This window comes from Salvelinus fontinalis, chromosome 39 (genome assembly GCF_029448725.1).
Source record: "Salvelinus fontinalis isolate EN_2023a chromosome 39, ASM2944872v1, whole genome shotgun sequence".
NCBI lineage: Eukaryota > Metazoa > Chordata > Actinopteri > Salmoniformes > Salmonidae > Salvelinus > Salvelinus fontinalis.
The window spans coordinates 22,428,545-22,445,671 of NC_074703.1; the positions used below are offsets into that span (position 1 = coordinate 22,428,545).

At 43.0% G+C, this 17,127-nt stretch overlaps 1 protein-coding gene across 1 annotated transcript in view; it reads right to left on the bottom strand.

The window, feature by feature from the left end:
* Positions 1–17,127, bottom strand: part of LOC129838433 (DENN domain-containing protein 2A-like) — a 59,943-nt gene that overhangs the window by 12,575 nt on the left and 30,241 nt on the right. Inside the window, exons 12-14 of the mRNA XM_055905377.1 lie at positions 8,149–8,226; positions 7,852–7,992; positions 7,455–7,603 (exon numbers count right to left, since the gene is read on the bottom strand). Coding sequence (XP_055761352.1) covers positions 7,455–7,603; positions 7,852–7,992; positions 8,149–8,226 — 368 coding nt within the window. The remainder of the gene's footprint in view (positions 1–7,454; positions 7,604–7,851; positions 7,993–8,148; positions 8,227–17,127) is intronic.

Here is a 17,127-nt window from a genome sequence, read left to right on the forward strand (position 1 = left end):
TGATGACCAAGGAGCTCTCCAAACAGGTCAGGGACAAAGTTGTGGAGTACAGATCAGGGTTAGGTTATAAAGCTGCAAAGCTCCACAGCGGAGATTGGAGTATGTGTCCATAGGACCATTTTAAGCCGTACACTCCACAGAGCTGGGCTTAACAGAAGAGTGTCCAGAAAAAAGCCATTGCTTAAGAAAACAATAAGCAAACACGTTTGGTGTTCGCCAAAAGGCATGGGGGAGAATCGCCAAACATATGGAAGAAGGTACTCTGGTCAGATGAGACTAATATTGAGCTTTTTGGCGCAAACCCAACACCTCTCATCACCCCGAGACAAACATCCCCACAGTGAAGCATGGTGGTGGCAGCATCATGCTGTGGGGATGTTTTTTATCGGCAGGGACTGGGAAACTGGTCAGAATTGAAGGAATGATGGATGGTGCTAAATACAGGGAAATTCTTGAGGGATACCTGTTTCAGTCTTCCAGAGATTTGAGACTGGGAAGGAGGTTCACCTTCCAGCAGGTCAATGACCCTAAGCATACTGCTAAAGCAACACTCAAGATGTTTATTTGGAAACATTTAAATGTCTTGGATTGGCCTAGTCAAACCCCAGACCTCAATCAAATTGAGAGTCTGTCGCATGACTTAACCTGTTGAGGCTGGGGGCGCTGTTGTCACTATTTATGGTAATCTTGTAATTTTTGAAACGGCTTCCTACAAAATTCTTGATCGTACAATATGCATATTATTATTATTATTGGATAGAAAAAAGTCTATAGTTTCTATAGGAGTTGAAATTTTGTCTCTAAGTGGAACAGAACCCATTCTACAGCAATTTCCCTGACATGGAGTCAGATTTCAGAAATGTTGGCCCCTGATCTGGAGTCAGTTAAAAGGCCACTGTTATTGCTATGAGTATACGGACACTGCTTACGTCTTCCCCTGGATGCCTTTACGTGATGACGATTTGAATGGGGTCGATTGCGCGTTCACAGGCACTACAAATTAAAAAACCCTGTAGCTAGTCACTCTTTTGGAGCTGCGTCATGCGCGTGGAGGACACCGACCCGCACCTGTTCCAAGCATTAGTGTTGGGAGTAATCTTTCTCCGGTCATGTTAAGACTCGTTATAGGAGTTAAAAACATCATAAGGTAGTTAATTTAAAGCGTTTTATAGCAATTTATATCCGTCTAGTGCGATTTTGGGACATTTATTTCTGAAACGCTGTGAATCGCTGGGCACGCTTCCAGTTCATGCTGAAAGCAGTTGGCATTTCCACATGGCAAGAGGACAGCTTTCCACCAAAAGACGATTAGACCCAAGAAAGGATCCTTTGCCCAAGATACTGATGGAAGAACAGCTAAAAGTAGGAAATTTTTATTATGATAAATCGTGTTTCTGTCGAAAAATGTTAGTGGCTTAGGACGCCATGTTTTTTGACGTAGCTTCGCTTGGCGCAAACTGTATTGAAAAGTAAGGATAATTTAAAAAATGTAATTCCGCGATTGTATTAAGAATTAAATTGTCTATCAATCGCTGTCCACCCTATATTTTTTAGTCACGTTTATGAGTATTTATGTATAAGAGTAGATCACTGTCTAATATGGCGCACGGACATTTTCTCACCAGCTGGGCTACATTTCACATTGTCTAACCATGATTTTGGTGGCTAAATATGCACATTTTCGAACAAACTGTATATGTATGTTGTAATGTGATGTTACAGGGGTGTCATCTGAAGAATTCTGAGAAGGTTAGTGAAAAAAATAATATATTTTGGCGATGTTGACGTTATCGCTCTCTTTGGCTAGAATCAATGCTGGGCTGCTATGTGCTATGTGCTATGCTAATATAACGATTTATTGTGTTTTCGCTGTAAGACACTTAGAAAATCTGAAATATTGTCTGTATTCACAGGATCTGTGTCTTTCGATTAGTGTATGCTGTGTATTTTTACGAAATGTTTGATGATTAGTAAGTAGGTAAACACGTTGCTCTATGTAGTTATTCTAGTCCATTTGTGACGGTGGGTGCAATTGTAACCTATGCCATCTACCTGAAATATGCACATTTTTCTAACAAAACCTATCGCATACCATAAATATGTTATCAGACTGTCATCTGATGAGTTTTTTTCTTGGTTAGGGGCTATAAATATCTTAGTTTAGCCGAATTGGTGATAGCTACTGTTGTTGGTGGACAAATAAAAGATGGTGGATTATGCTAATGTGTTTTTAGGTAATAGATTTACATCTTTACATATTGTGTCTTCCCTGTAAAACATTTTAAAAATCGGACATGTTGGCTGGATTCACAAGATCTGTGTCTTTCATTAGCTGTATTGGACTTTAATGTGTGAAAGTTAAATATTTTAAAAAAATATTTTTTTTGAATATCGCGGCTCTGCCTTTTCAGTGGGGGTGGGGGGGGGAGTGCCGCTAGCGGCAGGCTCATCCTAGACAGGTAAAAATTGCTGTACACCAGCAGAACCTATCCCACTTGAAGGAGCTGGAGCAGTTTTGCCTTGAAGAATGGGCAAAAATCCCAGTGGCTAGATGTGCCAAGCTTATAGAGACATACCCCAAGAAACTTGCAGCTGTAATTGCAGAGAAAGGTAAATCAAATGATACAAATGCCCAAAAAATCATTTTTAATTCCAGGTTGTAAGGCAACAAATGCCAAAGGGGGGAAATGCCAAGGGGGTGAATACTTTTGCAAGCCACTGTATATATTTCTTAATTACATTCTTTTACTTTTACACTTGTGTGTATTGTTGTGAATTGGTAGATACTACTGCAGAGCTAGGAAGCTAGGAACACAAACATTGCTCTACACCCGCAATAGCATCTGCTACAGCTGTAAAGATGGCCCCAACCGAGATGGCCGCCTCGCTTCACGTTCCTTGGAAAATATGCAGTATTTTGATTTTTTATGTGTTATTTCTTACATCGGTACCCCAGGTAATCTTAGGTTTCATTACATACAGTCGGGAGGAACTACTGAATATACGATTAACGTGAACTCACCATCGTTATAACCAGGAATATGACTTTCCCGAAACGGATCCAGTGTTTTGCCTTCCACCCAATACAATGGATCTGATCCCAGCCGGGGACCCTATGCGACGCCGTAAAAGGGGCAAACGTAGCGGTCTCTTGGTCAGGCTTCGGAGACGGGCACATCGCGCTCCACTCCCTAGCATACTACTCGCCAATGTCCAGTCTCTTGACAATAAGGTTGATGAAATCCGAGCACGGGTAGCATTCCAGAGAGACATCAGGGATTGCAACGTGCTCTGCTTCACGGAAACATGGCTAACTCAAGAGACGCTAACGTAGTCGGTGCAGCCAGCTGGTTTCTTCATGCATCGCGCCGACAGAAACAAACATCTTTCTGGTAAGAAGAGAGGCGGGGGGGTATGCCTTATGATTAACGAGACGTGGTGTGATCATCATAACAACACACAGGAACTCAAGTCATTCTGTTCACCTGATCTAGAACTCCTCACAATCAAATGTCGACCGCATTATCTACCAAGGGAATTCTCTTCGATCATAATCACAGCCGTATATATTCCCCCCCAAGCAGACACATCGATGGCCCTGAACGAACTTTATCTGACTCTTTGTAAACTGGAAACCACACACCCTGAGGCTGCATTCATCGTAGCTGGGGATTTTAACAAGGCTAATCTAAAAACAAAACTCCCTAAATTCTATCAGCATATCGATTGTGCTACCAGGGCTGGAAAAACCCTAGATCATTGTTATACTAATTTCCGCGACGCATATAAGGCCCTCCCCCGCCCCCCTTTCGGAAAAGCTGACCACGACTCCATTTTGTTGATTCCAGCCTACAAACAGAAACTAAAACAACAAGCTCCCGCGCTCAGGTCTGTTCAACGCTGGTCCGACTAATCTGATTCCACGCTTCAAGACTGCTTCGATCACGCGGATTGGAATATGTTCCGCATTGCGTCCAACAACAATATTGACGAATATGCTGATTCGGTGAGCGAGTTCATTAGGAAGTGCATTGACGATGTCGTACCCACAGCAACGATTAAAACATTCCCAAACCAGAAACCGTGGATTGACGGCAGCATTCGCGTGAAACTGAAAGCGCGAACCACTGCTTTTAACCAGGGCAAGGTGACCGGAAGCATGACCGAATACAAACAGTGTAGCTATTCTCCCCGCAAGGCAATCAAACAGGCTAAGTCCCAGTACAGAGACAAAATCGAGTCGCAATTCAACAGCTCAGACACAAGAGGTATGTGGCAGGGTCTACAGTCAATCACGGATTACAAAAAGAAAACCAGCCCCGTCGCGGACCAGGATGTCTTGCTCCCAGACAGGCTAAACAACTTTTTTGCCCGCTTTGAGGACAATACAGTGCCACTGACACGGCCCCCTACCAAAACCTGCGGGCTCTCCTTCACTGCAGCCGAGGTGAGTAAAACATTTAAACGTGTTAACCCTTGCAAGGCTGCAGGCCCAGACGGCATTCCCAGCCGCGTCCTCAGAGCATCCGCAGACCAGTTGGCTGGTGTGTTTACGGACATATTCAATCAATCCTTATCCCAGTCTGCTGTTCCCACATGCTTCAAGAGGGCCACCATTGTTCCTGTTCCCAAGAAAGCTAAGGTAAATTATTAAATGACTATCGCCCCGTAGCACTCACTTCTGTCATCATGAAGTGCTTTGAGAGACTAGTCAAAGACCATATAACCTCCACCCTACCTGACACCCTAGACCCACTCCAATTTGCTTACCGCCCCAATAGGTCCACAGATGATGCAATCGCAATCACACTGTACACTGCCCTAACCCATCTGGACAAGAGGAATACCTATGAAAGAATGCTGTTCATCGACTACAGCTCAGCATTTAATACCATAGTACCCTCCAAACTCGTCATTAAGCTCGAGACCCTGGGTCTCGACCCCGTCCTGTGCAACTGGGTCCTGGACTTCCTGACAGGCCGCCCACAGGTGGTGAGGGTAGGAAACAACATCTCCACCCTGCTGATCCTCAACACTGGGGCCCCATAAGGGTGCGTTCTCAGCCCTCTCCTGTACTCCCTGTTCACACACGATTGCGTGGCCATGCACGCCTCCAACTCAATCATCAAGTTTGCGGATGACACTACAGTGGTAGGCTTGATTACCAACAACGACGAGACGGCCTACAGGGAGGAGGTGAGGGCCCTCGGAGTGTGGTGTCAGGAAAATAACCTCACACTCAACGTCAACAAAACAAAGGAGATGATTGTGGACTTCAGGAAACAGCAGAGGGAGCACCCCCCTATCCACATCGACGGGTCAGTAGTGGAGAAGGTGGAAAGTTTTAAGTTCCTCGGTGTACACATCACGGACAAACTGAATTGGTCCACCCACACAGACAGCGTCGTGAAGAAGGCGCAGCAGCGCCTCTTCAACCTCAGGAGGCTGAAGAAATTCGGCTTGTCACCAAAAGCACTCACAAACTTCTACAGATGCACAATCGAGAGCATCCTGTCGGGCTGTATCACCGCCTGGTACGGCAACTGCTCCGCCCACAACCGTAAGGCTCTCCAGAGGGTAGTGAGGTCTGCAGAACGCATCACCGGGGGCAAACTACCTGCCCTCCAGGACACCTACACCACCCGATGTCACAGGAAGGCCATAAAGATCATCAAGGACAACAACCACCCAAGCCACTGCCTGTTCACCCCGCTATCATCCAGAAGGCGAGGTTAGTACAGGTGCATCAAAGCAGGGACCGAGAGACTGAAAAACAGCTTCTATCTCAAGGCCATCAGACTGTTAAACAGCCACCACTAACATTTAGCGGCCGCTGCCAACATACTGACTCAACTCCAGCCACTTTAAAAATGGGAATTGATGGAAATTATGTAAAAATATACCACTAGCCACTTTAAACAATGCCACTTAATATAATGTTTACATACCCTACATTACCCATCTCATATGTATATACTGTACTCTATATCATCTACTGCATCTTGCCATCTTTATGTAATACATGTACCACTAGCCACTTTAAACTATGCCACTTTATGTTTGCATACCCTACAGTACTCATCTCATATGTATATACCGTACTCTATACCATCTACTGCATCTTGCCTATGCCGTTCTGTACCACCACTCATTCATATATCTTTATGTACATATTCTTTATCCCTTTACACTTGTGTGTGTATAAGGTAGTAGTTGTGGAATTGTTAGGTTAGATTACTTGTTGGTTATTACTGCATTGTCGGAACTAGAAGCACAAGCATTTCGCTACACTCGCATTAACATCTGCTAACCATGTGTATGTGACTAATAAAATTTGATTTGATTTGATTTAAATATGTGTATGTAACCAATGACATTTCATTTGATTTGATTTTGAGTGGATGGTCAGGGGGCCGGAACATAATTACAAATAATATGTAGCTGGAAATTGACCATAAGTAGCCCAAGCAGATATAAAATTTGACTAAAACCCAATCATTTCAAACTTGCTTACATTTGTATATGATCACGTACACTGAGTATACAAAACACCTGCTCTTTCCATGACATAGACTGACCAGTTGAATCCAGGTGAAAGCTATGATCCTTTATTGGTGGTACTTGTTAAATCCACTTCAACAGTGTAGATGAAGCGGAGAAGACCGGTTAAAGGAGGATTTTTAAGCCTTGAGATGGATTGTGTATATCTGCCTTTCAGAGGGTGTGTGGGAAAGACAAACCAAGCGCAACAGTTTGTGTCAAGAACTGTAACCCTGCTGGGTTTTTAATGCTCAACAGTTTCCCGTGTGTATCAAGAATGGTCCACCACCCAAAGGACATCCAGCCAACTTGACACAACTGTGGGAAGCATTGGATGTGTGTGCAATGTATGGTATACTCAGTGTATATCTCTCTATTATGCGTGGGAATACTTTGGAACAGATTTCCTCAATTAAAATCACTTCAAGCTGATTTGCTTTTGTTTTTACAGTCTTTTACAGTCTTTTATGTCCATCAATGTAATCACCCGTGGGTCACCAGTTGGGGAACCCAGCTCTAGAACTATGTCATTCCATTCTGCGTACCTCTTCTCTACTACACTGACCCCAGTTGCCCTATTCATCTCTGGCTCTCACAGGCTTTTTCCAAAGAGAAATAAACAATTTCTAAAAGGGACAGAATCAACACAACAGCAGGCATCACTCATTATCTCCCTGTCACATTGAAGAAAAACATTTGAACCATGAGGCTGTGCCACTATTTTATTTTCTCTGTTTATTATGTTTTGTATCTTTCCTCTCAGCTATAAAATCCACAGTCCCAGTTTCACTACCCTCTTTGGGGATGCTTTGAAATATAATATAATTGTCAAATAATACATCATTGTTTTGTTTTCTACTTATTAACTTTGCCATACAGTAGCTGAGTAGCCTATCAGGCTAATGGCATCACACCTGAGTTTGTCTGCAGTGAAGATGACCCTACGTTCCAGCAGGAGAGAACCAAAGACCCTGAGTAGCAGACGCAGACTCAGACAGGAGAAGAGACACTCAAAGTCCACATGCTCCAGACGAGAGTCAGACGGACGACATAGCTCCATTACCTGAGACAGGTGGAGGGGTGGGTAGAAAGAAGGGGGGAGCGAGAAACAGACAGGGAGTGACATGGAAAGAAAGAGAACGAGAAGAGGAGAGAGAGAGAGACAAAGTGAATGGAGAGTGAGACATATTTTACTAAGTAATACAAAACGGATGCAGCATAGAAAACTTCAACTCAAACAGTTTGCATGGCACCTGTATGTAATATTATTGTAAGTCTTCTTTGGCGACAAACGTAAAATCAAGGACCTACCGCAGTACCAGATCCGGGCAGGAAGGTTTTAATGGTGATGGGTCTGCCAGGAGCAGGGAACGGAGCTTCCATAATGGCCCTCATGAAGGGCTGGACCAGGGCTGGAGACAGGGCTCTCCTCCTCTCCACCTCATCCAGGATCTGACACACACACACGGCAGGACAGAGAGATCAGCAGGTAGCCTAGACATTAGAGAGATGAGCCAACAATGGAACAGTTGCCAACATGAATCCTGCGCTTGATGGGAAACAGGATGAGAGGTGGCAACCAGGAGGCTGAAGTACAGTACACTATACCTTGGAGAAGAGGTGGAAGCATCCCAGGTGGCTGACGATGCAGTAGACTTCAGGGAGACGCTTTCCTTTCCCACTGGGCTGGGAGACGAGAAGAGGATATTTTAATGCTTTGTCATAGCCCCTCTAGGAAAAACTAAGCCGTGTCCCTGCTGTAAAACCCCCAGCATCTGCAAGAACCGTTTGGATCTGAATAAACCTTTTTGGAAGAGAATAATTATTTGTAAGGCAAAGGGTTCTACCAAGAGCCTTTAACATCATAAGACCTGTTTTTGGAGGAAAGGGGTTTCTGATGATTCTTTGAAAGGCACGATGGATTCTTTGGAAAGCAAGAAGGGTTCTACATAGAACCATATATGGTCTCATCCAAGATGGCATAGCAGTCAGACGTCCTTTGTCCTTGTCTTGTCGTGTCCCGTATATATATATATTTACACCTTTCTTCGCATATCTTTTGTATATTTTATTTTCCAAAAACTCAACTTCAAAACACTTTCCTGCAACCCGTCTCACCAATTACAATTTTCTTTAATTATTTACCTCAAATCTGAAAATCCACAATAGAAGCTAGCCAGAAGCTAACCAGAAGCTAACCTGAAGCTAGCCAGAAGCTAGCCAGAAGCTAACCTGAAGCTAGCCAGAAGCTAGCCAGAAGCTAAGCTGAAGCTAGCCAGAAGCTACCCAATTTACTGGCTAACGTTAGTATTTCAGCTAACCACAGTTTGTGGTCATCAGCTATTCCTTTAGCTCGATAATCTATCGCCACTTTTGTACAACGCGACTCAGACCAGAACATACCGGACCTATTTTTCTCCTTATCCCCGGATTTCAACCGCAAGCTCTGGACATTTACACCTTGATTTCGCAGCTAGCTAGCTGCCACCCGTGTGACTATTGGCTTACGTCAATCCCGGAGCAAACATCAATTATTCCGGAGCTAGCCAGCTGAAGAGTTCCATCAGCCACTCCTGGGCTACAATCACCTATCCGGACCCTTTTTACTGCCAATGCGGAGCCACTCCGGGCCTTCAAGATTGACTACCGACGTTATCTGCCCGAGGGAGTTATCCAACTGGCACCTCCGTCGCGACTTTACCTGAACGCACATCTGCGGCCCGCTAATCGTTAGCTGTCTTATCGGCTGCTATCTGAATAAGTCTATCGGACAATTTTTCTTAGGTCACTATAACTATATATTTTTTGCCAATTGGATTGATCCCCTCTACCACACGGAACCCCACTAATCTACCGACGGAAACGCACGAGGTGGCTAAAACACAGACCTCCATCCTATGCTAGCTTGCTACCGATAGCCCGGCTAGCTGTCTGAATCGCCGTGACCCCAACCAACCTCTACTCACTGGACCCTTATGATGACTCGACTAAGCACGCCTCTCCTTAATGTCAGCATGCCTTGTCCATTGCTGTTCTGGTTAGTGTTTATTGGCTTATTTCACTGTAGAGCCTCTAGCCCTGCTCACTATACCTTATCCAACCTTTCAGTTCCACCACATATGCGATGACATCACCTGGTTTCAATGATGTTTCTAGAGACAATATATCTCTCATCATCACTCAATACCTAGGTTTACCTCCACTGTATTCACATCCTACCATACCTTTGTCTGTACATTATTCCTTGAAGCTATTTCATCGCCGTTTTACTCTCTGTTCTAGACATTCTAGATGACCAATTCTCATAGCTTTTAGCCATACCCTTATCCTACTCCTCCTCTGTTCCTCTGGTGATGTAGAGGTGAATCCAGGCCCTGCAGTGCAGTGCCTAGCTCTACTCCTATTCCCCAGGCACTCTCTTTTGAGGACTTCTGTAACCGTAATAGCCTTGGTTTCATGCATGTTAACATTAGAAGCCTGCTCCCAAAGTTTGTTTTATTCACTGCTTTAGCACACTCTGCCAAACCAGAACACCTAGCTGTGTCTGAATCCTGGCTTAGGAAGACCACCAAAAATTCTGACATTTTCATCCCTAACTACAACATTTTCAGACAAGATAGAATGGCCAAAGGGGGCGGTGTTGCAATCTACTGCAAGATACCCTGCAGAGTTCTGTCCTTCTATCCAGGTCTGTTCCCAAACATTTTGAACTTCTACTTTTAAAAATCCACCTCTCTAAAAACAAGTCTCTCACCGTTGCCGCCTGCGGACCACCCTCTGCCCCCAGCTGTGCTCTGGACACCATATGTGAACTGATTGCCCCCCATCTATCATCTATTCAGAGCTCGTGATGCTAAGCGACCTAAACTGGAACATGCTTAACACCCCAGCCATCCTACAATCTGAGCTTGATGCCCTCAATCTCATACAAATTATCAATGAACCCACCAGGTACCACCCTAAAGCCGTAAACACGGGCACCCTCATAGATATCATCCTAACCAACTTGTCCTCTAAATACACCTCTGCTGTTTTCAAACAAGATCTCAGCGATCATTGCCTCATTGCCTGCATCAGTAATGGGTCAGTGGTCAAATGACCTCCACTCATCACTGTCAGACGCTCCCTGAAACACTTCAGCGAGCAGGCCTTTCTAATCGACCTGGCCTGGGTATCCTGGAAGGATATTGATCTCATCCCGTCAGTAGAGGATGCCTGGTTATTAAAAAAAAATGCCTTCCTCACCATCTTAAATAAGCATGCCCCATTCAAGAAATTTAGAACCAGGAACAGATATAGCCCTTGGTTCTCTCCAGACCTGACTGCCCTTAACCAACACAAAAACATCCTATTGCGTTCTGCATTAGCATCGAACAGCCTCCGTGATATGCAACTTTTCAGAGAAGCTAGAAACCAATATACACAGGCAGTTAGAAAAGCCAAGGCTAGCTTTTTCAAGCAGAAATTTGCTTCCTGCAACACAAACTCAAAAAAGTTCTGGGACACTGTAAAGTCCATGGAGAATAGCAACATCTCCTCCCAGCTGCCCACTGCACTGAAGATAGGAAACACTGTCACCACCGACAAATCCACTCTAATTGAGAATTTCAATAAGCATTTTTCTACGGCTAGCCATGCTTTCCACCTGGCTACCCCTACCCCGGTCAACAGCACTGCACCCCCCACAGCTACTCGCCCAAGCCTTCTCCCAAATCCAGTCAGCTGATGTTCTGAAAGAGCTGCAAAATCTGGACCCTTACAAATCAGCCGGGCTATATAATCTGGACCCTTTATTTCTAAAATTATCTGCTGAAATTGTTGCCACCCCTATTACTAGCCTGTTCAACCTCTCTTTCGTGTCGTCTGAGATTCCCAAAGATTGGAAAGCAGCTGCGGTCATCCCCCTCTTCAAAGCGGAGGACACTCTTGACCCAAACTGCTACAGACATATATCTATCCTACCCTGCCTTTCTAAGGTCTTCGAAAGCCAAGTCAACAAACAGATTACTGACCATTTCGAATCCCACCATACCTTCTCCGCTATGCAATCTGGTTTCAGAGCTGGTCATGGGTGCACCTCAGCCACGCTCAAGGTCCTAAACGATATCTTAACCCTCATCGATAAGAAATAATACTGTGCAGCCGTATTCCTTGACCTGGCCAAGGCTTTGACTCTGTCAATCACCACATCCTCATCGGCAGACTCGACAGCCGTGGTTTCTCAAATGATTGCCTCGCCTGGTTCACCAACTACTTCTCTGATAGAGTTCAGTGTGTCAAATCGGAGGGTCTGTTGTCCGGGCCCCTGGCAGTCTCTATGGGGGTGCCACAGGGTTCAATTTCTTGGACCGACTCTCTTCTCTGTATACATCAATGATGTCGCTCTTGCTACTGGTGAGTCTCTGATCCACCTCTACGCAGACGACACCATTCTGTATACTTCTGACCCTTCTTTGGACACTGTGTTAACTTCTTTGATATAGGGGGCAGCATTTTCACTTTTGGATGAATTGCGTGCCCATAGTGAACTGCCTCCTACTCTGTCCCAGATGCTAATATATGCATATTATTACTATTGGATAGAAAACACTCTGAAGTTTCTAAAACTGTTTGAATGATGTCTGTGAGTATAACACAACTCATATCACAGGCAAAAACCTGAGAAAAAAATTCAAAATGGAAGTGAAAATTCTGAGACTGGTCTATGTTAACTTCTACTTGCACACAATCCCGGATCCGGGAGCACCCCCATCAGTAAAAAAAGCTGACTAGCATAGCCTAGCATAGCATCACAAGTAAATACTAGCATCTAAATATCATTAAATCACAAGTCCAAGACACCAGATGAAAGATACACATCTTGTGAATCCAGCCATCATTTCTGATTTTTAAAATGTTTTACAAGGAAGACACAATATGTAAATCTATTAGCTAACCACGATAGCAAAAGACACAACTTTTTTTCCCACCATTTTTTTCCTGCATAGGTAGCTATCACAATTTCGACCAAATAAAGATATAAATAGCGACTAACCAAGAAACAACTTCATCAGATGACAGTCTGATAACATATTTATTGTATAGCATATGTTTTGTTAGAAAAATGTGCATATTTCAGGTATAAATCATAGTTTACATTGCCTTCCCAGAATTCTTCAGATGACAGTCCTGTAACATCATATTACAACATACATATAGAGTTTGTTCGAAAATGTGCATATTTAGCCGCACAATTCGTGTTTATACAATGAGAAAAGTTGCCATGCTGCCCAGAAAATGTCGGGCGGCATCTTGGAGAGGCACCTCTTCTAATCAATAAATAATCATAAACTTGACTAAAAAATACAGGGTGGACAGCATATGACAGACAAATTAGTTCTTAATGCAATCGCTTTGTTACATTTGTAAAATTAACTTTATTGCGCAATACATTGTGCGTTATTTGACGTGGCTCTCGGCAATTACTCCGGAAATTTTGGAGGCATTTCTGAACATGGCGCCAATGTAAACCGAGATTTGTTGATATAAATATGCACATTATCGAACAAAACATAAATGTATTGTGTAACATGATGTCCTATGAGTGTCATCTGATGAAGATCATCAAAGGTTAGTGATTCATTTTATCTCTTTCTGATTTTTGCGACTACTATCTTTTACTGTGAAAATGGCTGTGTTTTTCTGTGGCTATGTACTGAGCTAACATAATTGTTTGGTGTGCTTTCCCCGTAAATCCTTTTGGAAATCATACATGTTGGCTGGAGTCACATTATGTGTAGCTTTAATTTGGTGTCTTAATTTGTGTGATTTCATGAAAGATTGATTTTTATAGTAATATATTTGAATTTGGCGCGCTACATTTTTTCTGGATTTATGCCAAGTGGGACGCTAGCGTCCCACCTATCCCAGAGACGTTAACAACCCTCCAGGCGAGCTTCAATGCCATACAACTCTCCTTCCGTGGCCTCCAATTGCTCTTAAATAGATGTAAAACTAAATGCATGCTCTTCAACGGATCGCTGCCTGCACCTGCCCGCCTGTCCAACATCACTACTCTGGACGGCTCTGACTTAGAATATGTGGACAACTACAAATACCTAGGTGTCTGGTTAGACTGTAAACTCTCCTTCCAGACTCACATCAAACATCTCCAATCCAAAGTTAAATCTAGAATTGGCTTCCTATTCCGCAACAAAGCATTCTTCACTCATGCTGCCAATCATACCCTTGTAAAACTGACCATCCTACCAATCCTCGACTTCGGTGATGTTATTTACAAAATAGCCTCCAATACCCTACTCAATAAATTGGATGCAGTCTATCATAGTGCCATCCGTTTTGTCACCAAAGCCCCATATACTACCCACCACTGCGACCTCTACACTCTCGTTGGCTGGCCCTCGCTTCATACTCGTCGCCAAACCCACTGGCTCCAGGTCATCTATAAGTTTATGCTAGGTAAAGCCCCGCCTTATCTCAGCTCACTTGTCACCATAGCAACACCCACCCATAGCAAATTAAATCAAATCATCAAATCAAATGTTATTTGTCACATACACATGGTTAGCAGATGTTAATGTAGCGAAATGCTTGTGCTTCTAGTTCCGACAATGCAGTAATAACCAACGAGTAAACTAACCTAACAATTCCACAACTACTACCTTATACACACAAGTGTAAAGGGATAAAGAATATGTACATAAAGAAATATGAATGAGTGATGGTACAGAACGGCATAGGCAAGATGCAGTAGATGGTATAGAGTACAGTATATACATATGAGATGAGTAATGTAGGGTATATAAACATAAAGTGGCATAGTTTAAAGTGTATTACATAAAGATGGCAAGATGCAGTAGATGCTATAGAGTACAGTATATACATATACATATGAGATGAGTAATGTAGGGTATGTAAACATTATATTAAGTGGCATTGTGTTAAAGTGGCTAGTGATACATTTTTACATACATTTCCATCAATTCCCATTATTAAAGTGCCTGGAGTTGAGTCAGTATGTTGGCAGCGGCCACTAAATGTTAGTGGTGGCTGTTTAACAGTCTGATGGCCTTGAGATAGAAGCTGTTTTTCAGTCTCTCGGTCCCTGCTTTGATGCACCTGTACTGACCTCGCCTTCTGGATGATAACGGGGTGAACAGGCAGTGGCTCGTGTGGTTGTTGTCCTTGATGATCTTTATAGCCTTCCTGTGACATCGGGTGGTGTAGGTGTCGATTTCAGTGTTAATGATAAATTGTAATTATTTCGCCTCCATGGCCTATTTATTGCCTTACCTCCCTACTCTTCTTCATTTGCACACACCATACATAGATTTTTATATTGTGTTACTGACTGTACGTTTGTTTATGTGTAACTCTGTGTTGTTGATTTTGTCGCACTGCTTTGCTTTATGTTGGCCATGTCCCAGCTCTAAATTAAAACTTGTTCTCAACTGGCCTACCTGGTTAAATAAAGGTGAAATAAAAATATAAAAAACTTCCAAACTAGACCCTGTGTATTCTTCAAACATGTCAGAGAAGTGTCTTATATGGGACACCATACGAAACGATGACAACTAAGAGACAAAATTATGATAGTTACAGTATCTGTATCGGCAATGGAAGATATACAGTACCAGTCAAACGTGTATTTGTACTGTTCTAGATTGTAGTACAATAGTGAAGACATCAAAACTATGAAATAACACATATGGGATCATGTTGTAACCAAAAAAGTGCTAAACAAATCAAAATATATTTGAGATTTTAGATTATTTAAATTAGACCCCCTTTGCCTTGATGACAGCTTTGCACACTTTTGCTATTGCATCAAGAAGTTCCTCATCTGTAATTTGGCCTTTACCTGAGTCTTTCTGTAAGGCTGTTAGTTTTACATTATTAATAGAAAAAAAATCCATACAATTAACTTCGGTTAGTAGAGATGGAGGAGTATGAAACGAAAACATATGCTTAAAGTAATTTTGCTTCCTCTTTCAAAATATAGTTTGGTGAATCATGGATGACTCCGTCATTTGTAACAAGTTTCAGTAAGTTATTTTTGGCAGCATTTCTATGTTGAAGATGAAAAAAGAATATGGTGAATTTGGTGCACAACTTATTTTAATTGTGTGTAGAATATAACCACAGATATAACCCTTGTTCTGTCTATCGTTGTACTCTACCCACAACTTATTTTCATTTGATAGGTAAAGTGTAACTAGCCAGTTGTAGAATATTGTGTTGGCAGTTGATATTGTTTCCACTGTAACATGTCTTTACTTTACTTTAGTAGCAAGGTGTTGTAGAACGAGTGCCTCATGAAACACATTCCAGACGCTGGTACTTCTTGCTATCTTGGCATAACTGTGATTTGACAGAGAAATATCAGCTACCTAGATATGCTAGCTATCCCCAAGCTATGCTAGCTAGCTAGCTGCTGTCAAGTTGGCTAAAAACAAGAATATCTTCTGATGGCGAGTCAGTAAGGAGAAGTCCTCAACTTCAAAACTTAACTCCATAACAAAGCTAGCATAGCTTACCTCGCTGTCACTAAGTTACTCCCTACTGCCCTTGTTTGTTTGTTGCGATTGAATGGCAAAGACAGACCTAAGAAACACCGACATTAAACCACACTCCAAAGACAACCCGTTTGGGCTTCAGTAATAACCACTGCATTTATAAATGAGCACCGGAACAAACACATGCAGAATCAGTCAGTGCAGTTCACCTTTATCACAGGCTCAATCTAATAAATAATATCAGTTACCTTTTTTTATTTAACCTTCATTTAACTAGGCAAGTCAGTTCAGAACAAATTCTTATTTACAATGATGGCCTACACCGGCCAAACCAGGACGACGCTGGGGCAATTGTGCTCCGCCCTATGGGACTCCCAATCACGGCCGGTTGTGATGCAGCCTGGAATCAAGCCAGGGTGTCTGTAGTGACGCCTCAAGCACTGAGATGCAGTACCTTAGACCGCTCCGCCACTCAGGAGCCCCCAAAATTACATTACCTTTATGAATTTTCAAGCCATTATGTGCTTTATGTGGTTGCTTTGATTACAAAATGCTTCAAAATTCACAAGTGCTGTCAGCTGATGAAGATGAACTCATAGAACGAAATGCATCAGATCTCCCAAGCTTGAGTTTACCACAGATCTTATTTTCCGTGTTTTTTCAAAGACCCTACAAAAAAACATAAATTTCTCCATAGGCTTTGGCCAACGAGCCATGGCGGAGTTAGTGCCTACAAAAAAAAGCAATTACTATTGCTCTCTATTCTGAATGTAGTTTGCGAAAATCCACTCTGGCTGGCCAGCATAATGTGTTTTGATGCTGGTTTTTGCAAAGGCTGGTCACCTGCGAGAACACAACGAAGGCTGGTCACCAGCAAAAACACAACAAATGCTGATCACAAGCGAAAACACAATGAAGGCTGGTCTGCCAGCATAACCAGCTAGACCATGCTGATCAGACCAGCTTGACCAGTTAGACCATGCTGGTCATACCAGTTTGACCAGCATCTGAACAGCACTAACCAGCATAGACCAGCACTGACCAGCTTGAAATGTATGCTGGTCTATGCTGT